This window comes from Diadema setosum, chromosome 9, assembly GCF_964275005.1.
Source record: "Diadema setosum chromosome 9, eeDiaSeto1, whole genome shotgun sequence".
Lineage (NCBI taxonomy): Eukaryota > Metazoa > Echinodermata > Echinoidea > Diadematoida > Diadematidae > Diadema > Diadema setosum.
Genome location: NC_092693.1, coordinates 11,642,717 through 11,659,203, shown reverse-complemented (window position 1 = coordinate 11,659,203; position 16,487 = coordinate 11,642,717). Strand labels below are relative to the sequence as shown.

Here is a 16,487-nt window from a genome sequence, read left to right as displayed (position 1 = left end):
TGCTTTTCACCAAACTCTCTAGTATAGTGAAGACATTATTATCATTATTACATAAAGTTAGTAATAGTAGTATGACTAGTAGTAGTGGAAGTAGAATTATCATAATTGATATTGTCTGCGTGTACGTATAGTCATGTGAATCTTTTATGCGTTAAAACCATACTGTGTCTGTAAGACTATGTATTCTGTCTCAGTCGTGGTATGTCAAAAGTGAAATCACTGTAGCGACATTAATTTCATATCCTGGTGCCAGTGTCTCGTTTCCATGATCTCTAAGATAAAACATACAACAAAAATTACAAAACTTTGCTGTTTGTTTGCTGTTAGATGAAGAAAAAAAGATGGATGCGAAATTATGCTTGTTAAATTATATTAAATAATGATATCTTTACTGGGTAAGACGTCTTCTTAATGGTAACGGTTTTGATCCTTTCGGTTTGGCTAATATCTTTAATAGTGAATCAAGTTTTCATGTAAGGTTGAGTCACATCATACCCGTGACGATCATCCCCATACCAGACCAATAGACGAAGAGGTGTCATGTCCACGTCGAGATAGGCTTCTGGGAAATAGCTACGCGCGCGCAATCTACCCCAAACTCGGGCCGCGTCTTCGCCGGAGACGGTCAGCGCAAAAGTACATTATGCTTTCAGACCGACGACGCCCCTCACGCCTAATATTGTTCCAATCAAATAAGCCAAGCCAATCTGGAGTTAGTTTATGTGTACATTGGTACTAATGACCTCTCTTACTTCCCCTCTCCCCCCCCCCCCTCTCTCTCTCTCCCTCTCTCTCACTTTCTCTTCCTCTCTCAGTTAGTTAGGAACTTCGCTGGTTTTAAAAGCGACATCCGCAAGCTCGCCCGACGTAACAATTCATAGAATTCATCAATCATGTTCAGACAGAGAATGAACTAGCGATGACCAGGCAGGGGCGGATCCAGGAATTCCGTAAAGGGGGGGGGGGTACCTTTACAAAAGCAAAGGGGGCGCATGCGCCCCTTCCCATTTTTCCTTTTTATTTTTTATTTATTTTTTTTTAACAAAAAAGAGGGGGCGCGCGCTCGTTGCGCCCCCTCTCTGGATCCGCCACTGCCAAGTTATAGTGTGATCTTTCCGTTAACATTGGAGAAGCATAAATTTCATTATTTCACATTGAATGAATGACATTTGTTGTTGTTGTTGCTGGTTTGTTTTTGTTTTTGTTTTGTTTTTAAGTAATACATGTATTCCAAATGTCAGGCATGCTGTCAGGTGGGTGTGCTGGGATGTGGGTGGCAAACACCATTTAGAAGTATTTCATGAATAATGATAATGATTACTTCAGATGCTTATAAACTTGCTGAATTTAAAACATATCTGATGGTACAAAATGACCGTGTTCTTTTTTTTTTTCCTGCTCATGCGCAAAGGGGAACTTCGATCTGGCTTATTGCTTATTGGTGCGAACGATTCGTGAGTCTGGCTAGTTCGGAGCACGACCACCATTCCCTAGGCATGTTGACATTATCGACACCATCTAGTCGAGCAGTCGTGTGCATGTCTTCTATCTTCTTCGTTTGTGCGTTTTAGAGTACGTGCCGTGAGTGATCCTGGCATGACTGCCGACGGAATATTATGTCACTCTATTGCCGATTCTTATAATCATCCCGCTTTAAAGTGCAACCTCACTTGAGCGCTGGACAGACGTGAGAGAGCGGACTGAGACTTAAAACACGTTAATCATTTTAGGTAGTCGTCGAGGCAAAGAAATTTTATTGAGGGAAAGAAATATCAAGCAACTGAACAGACTCTGTGGATGAAGAATATGAACATGCTTTGGAAAACAACTCTTACTTTAGTGTATATTATACACCTAAAAGGTAAGTGATATTAGATTGTACATGACCCTGTCAGTGTGTTTTATTTCGCATTTATGAACAACGATATCTACGCATGTATTTGCGATTATTTTAGCAAGACAACGTGGCATCTTTTTTTTCAAACTTTCAGACTTCAGTGTGTTCAGTGTTAATGGAATAAAATTGACCTGACTTTCAAGCAAAAAGCGGCGAGATGAGGTATTCTAAAGTTAAGTGGCTATACAATATGTGCAGCTTCTTCATTATTTTCTTTGGAATAGATGATATGTCTTATTGAAAATGGTCTTAATAGAATGATAAAATCTACTGCAAAAAAATGAGCCACACAACGTCTGATTAAAGAGAGCAATACCTCGTATCTCTCCCTTTTAGAATTGCCGTCTTTATTTCTCACAAAACCTAGAAAAACCTTGTAACAGCTCATGTTTGTCTGATTTGTGGGTACATGTATGTCTGTCTGCTTGTCTGTCTGTCTGTCTGTGTGTGGCGTGTGTTTAGGGGCCGACGTTATTCTTTCCCCATCTCAATACCATCCAATTTATTTTATTAAGATAGGATGAAAGGTGTAGGTGTTCAGATTTCAATTGTAGCAGTAAAACCCATGGGGCACTTATCTCTGCTCTCCATTATTTTCTTCATTTCGAAGGTCTCCCCACAGATGCAATGAAAACGAGATCTGGGCCCTGTTGAATATAAAACAGATGCAATAAAACATCAGCCAATCAGAATTGAGTATTGAGAGACTTATGTTTGATTTCCTGATTTGTGTTTGATCTCAACTTTTAAAGAGGAAATCCAGTCCAAATATAAGTTAGTCTGATATAAGAGAGTAAAATCTTACAAGTTAATCGGTAAAAATTTGACTGAAATCAGATGAAAAATAAAGAAGTTATGACATTTTGAAGTTTTACTATTTTCTGCAAAATAGTTCTTGTACAATGGATATGAATATGCAAATGAGTGAGCTAACTATGTCATACCCTCACAATTTTCCATTGATCGTGTAAAAAAAAAAAATGACGAAAATTCCATGTTTCTGTCACTGAAGTCTGATACATGATGTTATTCCTGGTTGAATAACTTCAGAATAGTGATCGGTTAGATTCACGAGGATTTGAACCTTGGGCATAATTGCATTTGAATTAAATACTGGAAATTTCAAAGTTATGTACAAAGTATGTGGCAATTTGTGAGGGTATGACATGCTCACTTTGCCATTTGCATATCCATATTGACTGTTCAAGAACTGTTTTCCCCAAAATAGCGAAACTTCAAAATGTCATAACTTCCTTATTTTTCATCCGTTTTCGATCAAAATTATACCGTTGAACTCGTAATATTTTACTCTTTCTTATCAGACTAACTTATATTTGGACTAGATTTCCCCTTTAAGCAACAGGACCCTGATATATTATTATGCTAATCCATAGTTATAGGTCACGATGTATCGTTATTAGCCACGTAACATTATGAAGAGGCTTGAAACTGGAATATTCATCTCTTCACACTTTAATAAGTAGGAAGCTATGGTAAGCCACCGGGTGTGGCTGTGGACATGTGTGAGAAAAATCGGGGTCATCCTACGAGGCCGACATGCACGAGTCATACGGCCCATGAGTCATACAGCCCATGAGTTCGACATTAGGCAAGTAAGACCCATGAGTCCGAAACTAGACAAGCAAAGCCCAAGAGTTCGACGCTGAGCAAGAAGACCTACGAGTTCGAAACTAGGTAAAACGACCCAAGAATTCTCCAGTACATTACAGGGCTTACTGTGTCGGTCTCATGGGCCTTGCTTGCTTAGTGTCGAACTCGTGGTCCTTGTTTCCCTAGTATTAGACTCATGGGCTGTATGAACGTGTAACTCGTGGGCTGTATGACTCATCAGGGGCTGTATGACTTTTGGGCTGTATGATTCTTGTGTGTCGAATTCGCGAGAAGTGCACCCGAAAAAATCATTCCATGGGTCATACAAGAGAAAACAATAACATCGTGTGAGATGCGCAATGATACTTTAATTGTTTTGATCATGATATTCTTGCTTTCAACGTTTATATTGTAGAGTGTATCACACTAGCTCAAGACACGTACTACAACCATCACTCGGCTCAGCTGTTTCTCGTGAAAGACCTCCTCAACAGTTCCAGATACTCAAAGTACGTCCGTCCAGTACGCGAGGAGGACACCACCACCAGAATTGAGTTCAGCTTTCAGCTCGGCAACGTCATCGCCCTGGTGTGTATGCTATACCTATTTCATTAAACAATCTTTAGAAAAAAAATTATATGAGATTTATGGCAGATGAGATGATGCAAACTGTCATACCCATCTCCCCCCTCCCCTCCCCCTCCCCCTCCCCCTCCCCTCCCCCCCCCCCCCTCTCTCTCTCTCTCCTCTATTGTGGTACCTATCTGTATGTATCTCATGTTATCTGGTGCCTACTATGCTTGGTCTGTATATATTATTTCCAGTTAAAGCTTAACTAATTTATATTAAGCCCAAATGTTGTTGACATGGTTACTTAATTTCCTGAGATAATGTTTTTCTATGTCTATACTATTCCCCTCCTTTTAAAAAAAATGTATATTGCTTGTTTCGGTCCGTGGTGGTTTTAACTGTAAACATGTTTGCCTACTCAGTATTTGTGCTTGAGCGTGTATATTATGTGTTGAAAATGTGAGTTTAAAATGGCGAACGAAAAACGAGACAAGATAATCTGCGAACACACAAACACACACATACACCCACATTCAACATAGATTACTGAGAAGATTGTCGGTCTTCGCGCTTCTAAACAGTAAGAACAGCAGCAACAACAACAAAAAGGCTGCTTAGGCTAGTGCAAGTGAAAGGTGAATTACCCTCTCCCATGGCCCTTATTCTCCCTCGATGCCCCAGATTGAAATGAATTAGTAATAGAGAGAAAGGACAATCTTCTCGGCGCATCCATCTCAGGGGTAAAAATTTGTGAAGACCCGTTCTGTCGCGTTTATACCCTAGAGGGCTCCGCCAGCGATAACTTCTGTACAACCAGGCAGGCGTGAAAGGCACACGTTCTGTCCGTAGTTACAGCTCTATTATACGTCAATCTCTTGATTTAGTGTGTAAGTGTGTGCGATATAAACACGGCATTGCGGCGAGATGAGGTATGCTATATTTGAGTGGCTATACAATATGTGTTACTTCTTCGTTATTTTTCTTTGGAATAGATGATATGTCTTATTGAAAAATAAAGTTTCAATTATCAATACAAGGTGTGTAAACTTCTTGATTCGTTTATTGTCTCCTCCAATAGTGGCCTCATTATTTAATTCAGTATTTTGGTAACATCATTTTGGCACTAATTTTCAATTCAATTCAATTCAATTCAATTCAATCATAGTTTATTTCCAATCAACGAAAATCCAAAAAAAAAAAACAAAACAAAACATAGTACAAAGTATACATGTGATGAAATATTGTTCAAACGTTTGCAAAAGATTCATGTAATATATATAAGAGACAAGTTATAGAACAACATATAACATGTACAATATTTAGGAAAACACTGTATAAATACTTCGTGGGAGAGCGGAAAATGAATTCGATTATGGAAAATAGTGATCCACTAAAAAGCATAGCTTGTCGGACGTGGATCGCTAGACAAATAATGAGTAAATTATATACTATTCTATAACAATATACATGTAATTATTTTGAGATACACCGGTTGGGAAAAAAATATAGAATACCAATGCTAGTGCCCGGACACTGCTCACTGAACCACGTGTACCGGGAAAATATGACAAGGACAACACGTTCGTACACACATTCGATTACCCACACGTATACACTGTAAGACGCGAGACAGTACCGAGAGGAGAGAAGACGGTAACAATACAAGTCTACGAGGAACAAAAGACAGGAAAGGAAGAGGAGAGAAGAAAGAAGAGAAGTCTGCACACAGAACACGCCAAGTGCTGCGACATCAGGACAGGTGAAGGCTCAAGCATGAATCAAAACAATTTAAATTATCTAAGATTATAGGTAGAAAGTAAATATTTTCTGAGTTTGTATTTAAATGTAACAAATTTGGGGGAATCTTTTAAACTATTATCTAAGTTATTCCAAAGTCTGGGTCCGGTATAAAGAAATGTATTTTGGGCATGTGCGGTTCTCATTAGTGGAAGATGAAATTCGTCGGATCGTCGCGTGGGATAGTTATGAACATGACTATTTCGATGAAATGAATCATGGAATATTTTAGGTAAAAAGTTACTGTTGTAATTAAACATAAACTGGCCAAGTTGAAACACATACAAATCATTTACTTTTAATATTTTATGGTCAGAAAACAAAGCATCTGTATGTTCTCGGGTATGTAAATTAAAAACAATTCTAAGCGCTTTCTTTTGCAGTAAAAGAAGTTTATCAAGTAACATCTGATATGTATTACCCCAAGCAAGAATCCCGTAGTTTAAATAAGGTAGTATCAAACTAGAATAAAGAGTTAATAATGCAGATGAAGGAAGATAATATTTTAATCTATTCATTACGCCAATGTTACGTGATATAATTGTACATATGTTATCAATATGATTCCTCCATGAAAGCTTGTTATCGACGCAAACACCAAGAAATTTAAAGGAAGAAACTTCTTCTAAGGGAGTAGTATGAAATGTTATTTTGCCTGGGAGGCTATCTAAAGAATTACTAAAAAGCATAACTTTTGTTTTTTGAATATTTAATGACAATTTATTTGCGTATATCCATTGTATAACCTTTTTCAGTTCTTCATTGACTGTTCTTATTAAAATGTTTGGGTCAGGGTGAGAAAAAAAAAGGTTAGAGTCATCCGCGAATAATATGAATGATAGTTTCTCCGAGGATCTATGAAAATCATTAATATAAATAATGAATAACAATGGGCCTAATAAACTCCCTTGTGGAACACCAGATGCAATTGTTTTACTTTGAGAGTCAAAGCCGTTAACATATACAAATTGGGATCTTTCTGATAGGTAACTCGTGAACCACTCCAAGGCCTTTCCACGTATTCCATAATGAGACAGTTTGGCGAGAAGTATTCCGTGGTTAATCGTGTCAAAGGCCTTGGAGAAGTCCAAGAAGATACCTATTGTGTGTGAATGTGTGTCGAGTGCTTGTGTGACTTTGTCGATGAGGGCAAGTAGTGCGTGTGTTGTGCTGTGATTTTCCCTGAATCCAAATTGAAAGTTTGAGAATATGTCGCAGGTTTTAAGAAAACGTACTGTCCTGATATAAACTATTCTTTCAAGAATCTTAGAAATAGAAGATAATAGAGATATGGGTCTATAGTTATTGACATCATCCTTCTCCCCTTTCTTGTAAATAGGAATTACTTTCGCAATTTTCATGCTATTTGGCATATGGCCAGTTGTAAGTGATGAGTTGATAATGTGTACTAAGGGATCCACTATTTGAGGAATTATGTTTTTTATCAAATAGTTGTCAATTCCGTCATGGCCAGGACTTTTTCCTTCTTTCAAATTAGCAACAATCTTTATTATTTCTTCTTTATATGTTGGGTCAAAAAATATAGTTTTGGAGTTAGGTGTATCTAAAAAATCATTAAAAGATTTACAAGAAAGAGGAATATTTTGAGAAAGATTTTTTCCAATTGAAGAGAAAAAGTCATTGAAAATTTCCGCCATGCCAGCGGGAGTGTTGCTGGAGGCATTGCCCCACCGAATTTCAGAAATATTAGATGAATTGTTAGATATATTCATAGCATTCTTTAATGTTTTCCATGTGTTTTAATATCATTTTTGTATTTGCTTATCTGATTCACATAGAACATTTTCTTCTGCGTACGTAATAATTTGGTGAGTGTGTTTTTGTATGAAACATATTTTTTCTTATTTTTTTCAGTGGGATTACATCTATATTTATAAAACAAATTATTTTTCCTGTTTATAGATCGTAATATAGACTGGGTTATCCACGGGAGTCTTGGAATTTGCTTATATCTATTTTTTATATTACGCAGGGGAATATGGTTATCGATTTCGGAGGTAAGAGTAGATATGAAATAGTCATAAGACAAGTTGACATCTGTAGTGTTGTATACAGAAGACCAGTCGATTTCTTTTCTGCAGCAAATATATGAGAATAGTGTGTGCGTCCTGTCTGGGAAAAAAAAGAAAGAAAAGAAGATAGGGTTGACAATGAATTATTCTGTACGCAGAATAGGTAAGTGCGATGTCATTTCCATAAGTTCCTAATTAACTATTGTGTTCATCCCCCGTCTATTAAAGAAATAACGGTGGTCAAATATACAATGAAATAATGTATATTGTCGAAAGCTATCACGTTCAATTGTAAGAAGATTTTTTTCAGATATCAAACTGAGAGAAAATTATGAAAAGTGAGAAAAAGATATGAGAGTTATTTTTTTCCCTGTTATTTTCTTCGCTGACACAATTTATCAGCCAAAATTGGTCTTTTGTTTACACACACAAGCAAGTTCACAGTTTGATAATAGATAGTTTTCAACATAATTATAGAAAAAAATATAAGAATGCTTAAGCTCCTGATTTCAAGCTTGGAAGAAATTCATACAAAGTCCAGGTTCTCATAGAATGTACATTTATTTCTTCTTCTTTTTTTTACCTTTCATAATCTTTGTTTTCCTCCCCCTTGTGCAACCATATCAGTCCCAAAAGAACAAAAAGGACAAAAGCAAGGACAAAATATCCTTGTCAGAAACAAGTGGAAATTAAATATTTTAATGGACAATGGGCATTGACTAGCGCAAGTATAGTTTAATCCGACTTATTAAAGTGGGACCTACGATAATATGGAATTTTAGAGTTTCCATGCACTTTTTCTTCTCACCGAATAAAGATAGCTACATGATGTGGTGATGTCATCACCTCATAATTCTTTCACTTTTTCGTTCAGGAGAACGGTTACCCCCTCCCCCCTTTTTTTCTCATTTTCATACAAAATCATCTTCTTCTTTTTTTTTTTCGATAATTTAGAAACTACAACCCCCTTTCCATAAGATGGCATGACCGTTGCTTGATTATTGCAAGTAATCTGTAATTACTTCGTTGCTTGTGTTTATGTATAAAAACAAAGTAGGGGCTGTCCGGAAACACGATCTTTTCAAAATCGTGCATAATGTAGCGGAACTTTTTTTTTCTCTCACGTAATTTCTCAGGTACATATTTGTAAATTTGGTAATACGATATATACAATTGTTAATGGAATCAATTTACACATTCATTTTCTTTTTTCGAATTATGCATATTGTGATCTGTATATTGACATTTTCTGTGATATTAATGGAAATAATTTTTATTCATGTATAAAATTATGTTGGAAGAAAATAACTAACAAAGAAACAAAGCAAAATACATGATATCGATGTTTCATGAAGATTTTATGCAGCATTAGGATTCCATAATGTTCTTTTAGTTAAAATGCTTCTGATAAACCTCTACTTGTGCAACATGTTTGTAACGATGCTTAATTGTTACGTCATTCTCTGTATGAAAGTCTTTCTATATCCATACCTTTTTACCCCAGGTTGTTTGGTTTATTTCGTGCCATGTTATAGCAAAGGACCCTCCCCCCTCCCCCAGTGAGAAAAAATGGAGACGTAAACATCATTCTCGTATTATTTTCATCTCCGAATCATTTCACTTTATATTTTCGATTGTCAATCTTGCAATTTTGACGGGCATAGTGTTATTTTCCCCTCACGTAATAATGATGTACTAGTGCAGAAAGAGTAGCAACAACAGTATAGCAGCAGTAAATAGCCGGTGACAGATATGATAACAGGTGACAGATTATAATTTACAGGTAGACATGAAGAAACAGAAAAGCTATACCCGCTGCTATATCATAGGGGATAAGAACTATCATTGACTTGGTAGTCTGTATTAAAGTGGATACAATGACGCGTGTCCAATCAGGAGGTCGTGAGTTCGAATCCAAACCCGAGTGTGTAATGCCCATGGGTTTTTTTTTTTTCTTTAATGTCTGTTAATCTAAACATTGAATAGTCGGTGCTAATTTACATTGATGAAGGGCAATTTGTCCATCAGTTGCAATAAAAGCAGTTCGACGCACAAATCATTATTTTGAATGAATATTATGCAGCAACCATTGTTTTAACTGATAAGAAGCATCACTGGCTATAGGGTGTGTGCACGTCACGAGCTCTATACCAATAAGTCATCAGCCTAAGAGTCATACTGCCCAGAGTCGTAAAGCCCACAATTTATACAACTCGTGAGTCATACAGCCCAAGAGCTCGACATAAGATCAAAAATAAAATAGGCCCATGAAGTACACAATTCATGAGCTACACATGGGCAAATACATGTACACTAAGACTCACAAGCCCGACATGATTATCGCGTTGTTTCATTTACGTGTCGAACTCGTGGACCTGATTTGCCCAGTCTAGCTCGTGGACCTGTGTTACTTATGTGTCTAGCTCGTAAGGCTGTTTTACTTGATATCTAGCTGTATGGCTCGTGGAATTCCCCCTCCCCCGGCAGATGTTTGGTATGCAACCAGTCTAGACATAAAGTGGATATGACACCTGAGTAGCAGTCAGGCAGTCAATCCAACGAGAGTATGTATGCCAAAGATTTTCATCATAGCTATTACTCGTATGACTGAATAATTGATGCTTATTTACATTTTGAAGGAAAGCTAATAACTTTTGAGTAACTTGTTTCTGTATGATAAACTTCTCAAAATCAGTTCTGCAATTAAAGTTTGATATATTATAATTAATTATTTCTTTTATGCCCGCATTATCTTCATTAAATATGACATCATAAGAAAGCCTGATTAATTATCTTTAAAATGACACCTAACTTGCCATGATTGGGTGTTGGGTGTTCTTGGAATGTGCAAAACAGCTGAGTATGGAAACAGATAAAAAGTGAAAAGTCGCAACAATTCTGCTATTGATAATGTACAGTTTAGATGAAAAAAGGCCACTGCAATAAGCAATGCTGAAATTAGAGCACTTTCAAAAACTCCCGTTTCCTGAACATTAGATGACTGTTTGGTCAACCTTTATGTTTGACTTTAATCTGCAGATACTACTGCAGTTTTGAATTCATCGATGAAGCCTGGAATCTCATGATAATCTCACAATGCATTCTTTTCAAGCACATTCTTTCCCTGAAACGACAAAGCAAATGGGAATTACACTGTTTGACATAACATGTTTGCTCTATTTTGCAACATTTCACATTTGACCTTTCCTCATACTCAGTCGTACTGTGCATTCCAGGAATGCATAATGTAAACACGTGAGTTGTCGTTGTAAAGAAAATTAATCAGGCTTTTTTATGAAGTCACATTTGAATGAAATGATGTAGTTTTAAGAGAAATATGATACATCGGATTGGAATTGCAGGACGGGATTTTTTTGAGGGGTTTAGTTCTTTTTCGCATTTTTTTATGGCACGATTTATTTGCTTTATCTAATCAACAATCAAAGGTCTGACTTTTGAGTCATGACTCAAATGAAAGCAAGTATTTTGTGTTTTAATGTCTGCTTGGATGGCAATAGAGAGCTTTAGATTTGAGACGCGGATGTTTAAGACGAGGATTGCTTTAGCCGTTCTCCTTTCTCCCTGCGTCGTGTTGCAAAGTAGCTCGAGATTACGCGAGGACGCAGCCTATACAAAGTAAAATGGCGCCCTCATAGGCTCATTGCACCAAGCAGCTCCTCGCTGCGGTGTGAATTTGAGCGGACGCAAAAATAGCTCAGAACCAACCAGTACTCATGCGCAGAACAGTTTTTTTTCCTTTGAAAGTCATTGTCACGAAAATCTAAAGCTCCCTAAAACCAACTTATTAAGGAAGAATGCGCCTTTACTTTCATTTACTTTCTTGTCCTGCAGGAGGAAGCTAGTCAAATCTTGACTGCACACATCGGTCTTAGCATGGTAAGTAAACACCAACAGCAGAGAGAATTGTGTTGTATATTATTATGTATGTATGTAATTATGTAAAGTCAACCTGCCTCAGCGGCCACCTGTCTATAGCGGCCACTGAAAAATCCCAGTTAAAGACCCTGTGTATATAGCTGCCACCTGTCTAACGCGGCCAGCGGTCACACTTTGTTTCTCGCGGTAGATTTTAACCTCCATAGCGGCCACAGACCCGATGGAGCCGTAGCCGAACCAGTGATTTAGTGTATTTTTCTGCTTTGTAGCCGTGCCAGTTATTCCTGGGCAACGTTCAGTTATCGCCACGGCTGCATTAATCACTCGTTCAGTCATAATACAGTATGCCTACTGCACTATTGTTAAAGGGAAGGTAAACCCAAAGAACAATGTGGATTGAGTGAAAGCAGCAACATTAGTAGAACACATCAGTGAAAGTTTGAGGAAAATCGGACAATCGATGCAAAAGTTATGAATTTTTAAAGTTTTGGTGTTGGAACCGCTGGAGGAGGAGACTACTAGAGGATATGACGTATGAGTGGACAACAATACAAAGAAAATATAAAGGAAATTCAACAAAAATTCACTTTTCTAGAATTATGAAAGAGCAATGGACCAACCGCTTTCAGAAAGCAGGGGGAATAATTGCTACCCTTAACATATGTCAACATCAAGCTGATGGAATTTGTAATTTTCATGAAAAATGGATTTTTGCAGAATTTTCTTTATATTTTCTTGGTATTGTTGTCCACTCATACGTCATAACCTCTAGTAGTCTCCTCATCCAGCGGTTCCAACATCAAAACTTTAAAAATGCATAACTTTTGCATCGATTGTCCGATTTTTCTTCAAACTTTCACTGATGTGTTCTACTAATGTTGTTGCTTTCACTCAATCCACATTGCTCTTGGGGTTTATCTTCCCTTTAAGCTTTCTTCACGACTGTACACATGCTAATGTGCAACAATACACCGTCATTGTTCAATGAATGAAACACACGTGTGCATACGTACACACATACATATACATGTAAGTATACTTGTAGATGTATACAATTCTCGATGATACATGTACATGTAGGCAATGCACACAAAGTTGGATAACCTGTCTATAGCGACCACCTGTCTATAACGGCCACTTTTTTCATCTCCCTTGGGTGGCCGCTATAGGCAGGTTTGACAGTATGTATTACAGTTGTATATACAATACATTATGACACCAACGCACTTCTTTTCGTCATGTAGGACAGTTATCCCACATCATGAAATTGTTGACCTTGCATTGGCCGGGAACTTCTCATGTGACTTCAAATAATTTCACCATTATAAGAAAGTGGATGTCGCGTGACGTCAGCCTCGGAATATTTTCTGACGTCACTTTTTGAAACTAACGGGGTACTGAGCTGTGATCTCCACTGATCTCTACCAAAGATCAGTGGACACTGTGAGGTAGTGAAAGACTAGAGTGAAATAGCGCCATCTATTGTTTGATAGATTTGTTGCACTACATGACCTCGCACGTTATAGATAGATTGCGATCGAATTTGCCGCAGGATAGGTCCATAGTGGTAAAAGGAACCGATAACTTCTTTTTGTTTTTTGTTTTTGTTCTTCGCTTGTCATGCTTATGACCTGGATCATGATTCTGACGAGGGATGTTTTCAAAAGATGCGTGCACAGTTCTACGGCAGTAGTAACTATCTTTTAGAAGGGCACTCTCCGTCTGTTTCAAGATTTACTTTTCTTCTAGTTTTTACATTAATTTTTCATAAATTACTGTTATCGTGTCAGACCCAATTCTATTCATTGCCTATTTTTGTTATTGGTGACTTTGTTCAAAGCACCTTTTTTTTTTTCCCCCCAGAGCATTCGTTGTATTGCTTTTACTACTAGTATTTGAAAACAACAACGACTTGGCAAAAAGACATTCATAAAGGATTTTAAAGCATTAGCTCTGATCCAGTCTCGTTCATCGAGCAAGCTGCTTCACCAAGCACAGATCTTGAACTGGTTTGACACATGAGACCTGAATCGTGTGGAACAGTTGTTATCTCTTTTTTAAGTGAAAAAGTAATCAAACAGGTGAATAAGGGAATTATTTAAATGAATACATGAATTAACTGCATAGTTATAAAAACGTAAATGAATACTTTGTTGGTTTGTTTATCTGTTTGATTGTCTGTTTGTTTGTTCGTTCGTTCGTTTGTTTGTTTCATTCTTGGCAACCATCCGACCACTCTGGGCTCGACTTGGCTGACAGCAATCTATTCTTGCCTCCTCCAGGCATGTTGCAGATGACTGGCCGAGTTTACTCGATGCGCGCCCCCTATAGCTCAACCAGCGTGAAGAGTAGTCGCTAGGACACCTCTCAGTGCTATGGTGTTTCCACTGACACCATGGCCAATGGTATCTTCGACCGCTCTTAGCCGGTTGCGTTTTTAATATGATAAAATCAGAAATGGGATCAAATCATATCAAGGGCAGAATCCCGTTGATGGCGTACAACAAAATGTGAAAAATAAAAAATAAAAAATCTCTTTTTTTTGGGGGGGGGGCGGGGGAGGGGAGGAGGGTGAATAAAAAACGACAGTACAACTTATAACAATGACGATATAAACAAAAAGATATAATCATATAACAATTTATATTGGATGTGGAAATTGTTTCATTTTCGTCTATGACAGACAGACAAAGGGATATAATTAGCTCACTTTCTTGTCGTGATTTGGACAAAATGGCAGTCCTTCTTCATCCGTGACGAAAAGCTGCAAACCCTGTTTATCCCCTTTTCTCCATCCCCATTCAAGCATGATGCTGCGTGGTCACGGGGAAGACGAAACCATGTTGTATGTATTTTCATTGTCGACGTGATGACTTGTCTACGTTTGACAGTATCTAGCCCCCTGGGGGCACCCTCTGGGAGCACACTCTTCGTTCCGCTGCGTTATCTGATGAGATCTTCGCATTTGCTTCCCGACAATAGTTTGCATTGTTACACTGCGGCCCGCTACTTTTGCTTTCAAGAAGTGGCTCATCCTATACAATCATAATCAATATCGATTTTTATGATATATGATATCGCTATATATCTATATCTATATCTATATCTCATATACAGAACAGAACTCAAACTCATGCTGTCAATACCACTAGGTGCTTTTTTTTTTTTTTTGGCACAAAAATTTTCAGACTCCCTGCCCTTTGTCAAGTGATTTTGATTCCGAATCAAAATCACTGACAAAGGGCAGGGAGCCCGAAAATGTGTGTGTCAAAAAATAAACTGTTGATATTCGCAAGAAGGGCACGAGTTCTGTTCTACTTTTGATATTATTGTGCCAATGCGTGAACTACGAATTAAAGTTAATATCCCACATTTCTTCTTGTCCGTGCGTGCATGATGTGCTTCTTGGAAGCATTAAATCAAAGTGAAAGCAAAAGTTATTCTTTTTATTTCAGCCATCGCCAAGGCAATTCGCTTCTGAATCATCAGCGTTCCTTTATCATTACCCTTTTCGCATTAAAGCTGAATATTTTGGTATTATATCGCTGGTATAGGCCGACCGAATTTCAATCCGTTTATGTCGTTGATCGAGAACATATTGTATAGGTTAGTTTGTTTTTGGTTGTTTGCATTTTCTATCTCCTGCTGCACTATCACAATGCTCATGGTCTTCCATGGAGTCGGTCCAGTTGTATGTACTTGGGACGGACCACTTCACCGGGTTGTGCTCCCTGCTTTTTGCGATGAATAACTAATTAATCTTTTCAGTGCGTGGGGCGCGACTCTCTCGTAAACGGGACCCCCCATTTTATGTCCTATCCGAGAGACAGAGTGTTTTGCTTCTTACTAGAGGGAACAACATGACATCATTGCCAAGCAAGACTCATTGGGATTCGAACCCTATCCTGAACCCGAGCCACTTGATGGAAAGGCAGATACGATCTCGACCGAGCCATCTCGCTGCCGTGAGTTCAAGCTACGATGTCGACAGTGAAAGACAGTTCGATAGATGCGATCAAGAATGATCGAAATGCCCAATTTCCATTTCCAATAAGAATATTTGGAATAACACAAAACCCGAATGGCTTGGCCCTCTTTATTTTTTACTCCAATAAAAAAAAGTCTATGAATGAATTGTATACGTCAAACATGTCAAATGACAGTAGGTCCTATTTCCCAGAACCTCGAAAAGACGTGCTGCGACCATTTTCAATCGTGAAGGAAGCAGCATTCTATCCTTTAAATTGATCCAGAATCTGTAAGCAATTTTTTCCTAATCTTTGTATTTCAGTCTTCGAAGGACATTTCGCCTCTGAATTTTCCGATGAATTGACCTGTTTTCTCTTTTGTTCAGACTTTTTATTTAAAGTTATACGAAGTGTCATCAGTGCTTGATTGGTGTATGCACACATAAGACATAGTATGAAAACAAACAAAGAATAGCAGCAAAACCAACATGCCCAATGTGACAAAGAAAATGTGGTGAATGATTTATGTTCTGCTTGTGTGGGAAATAGACGGGGAACGAATCTGAGCATTGCCGAGTTTCGTCACCCTGCTCTCGTGTACACTGCGCCGTCACCTGCCGCCCTGATTAATTGTGGCAGATGTAAGGAGGATCGATACATCAACGTGCAAGTTACAGGAGTTGATGAGCAAAGAACCATCATTCCCTTGTCTTC

The 16,487-nt window shown here is 38.0% G+C and overlaps 1 protein-coding gene across 1 annotated transcript in view; it reads left to right on the top strand.

Annotated features, from left to right (window-relative positions):
• Positions 1-4,058: 4,058 nt before the first annotated feature.
• Positions 4,059-16,487, top strand: part of LOC140233021 (acetylcholine receptor subunit alpha-type unc-38-like) — a 51,823-nt gene continuing 39,394 nt past the window's right edge. Inside the window, exons 1-2 of the mRNA XM_072313127.1 lie at positions 4,059-4,096; positions 11,761-11,805. Coding sequence (XP_072169228.1) covers positions 11,803-11,805 — 3 coding nt within the window. The 5' untranslated portion in view covers positions 4,059-4,096; positions 11,761-11,802. The remainder of the gene's footprint in view (positions 4,097-11,760; positions 11,806-16,487) is intronic.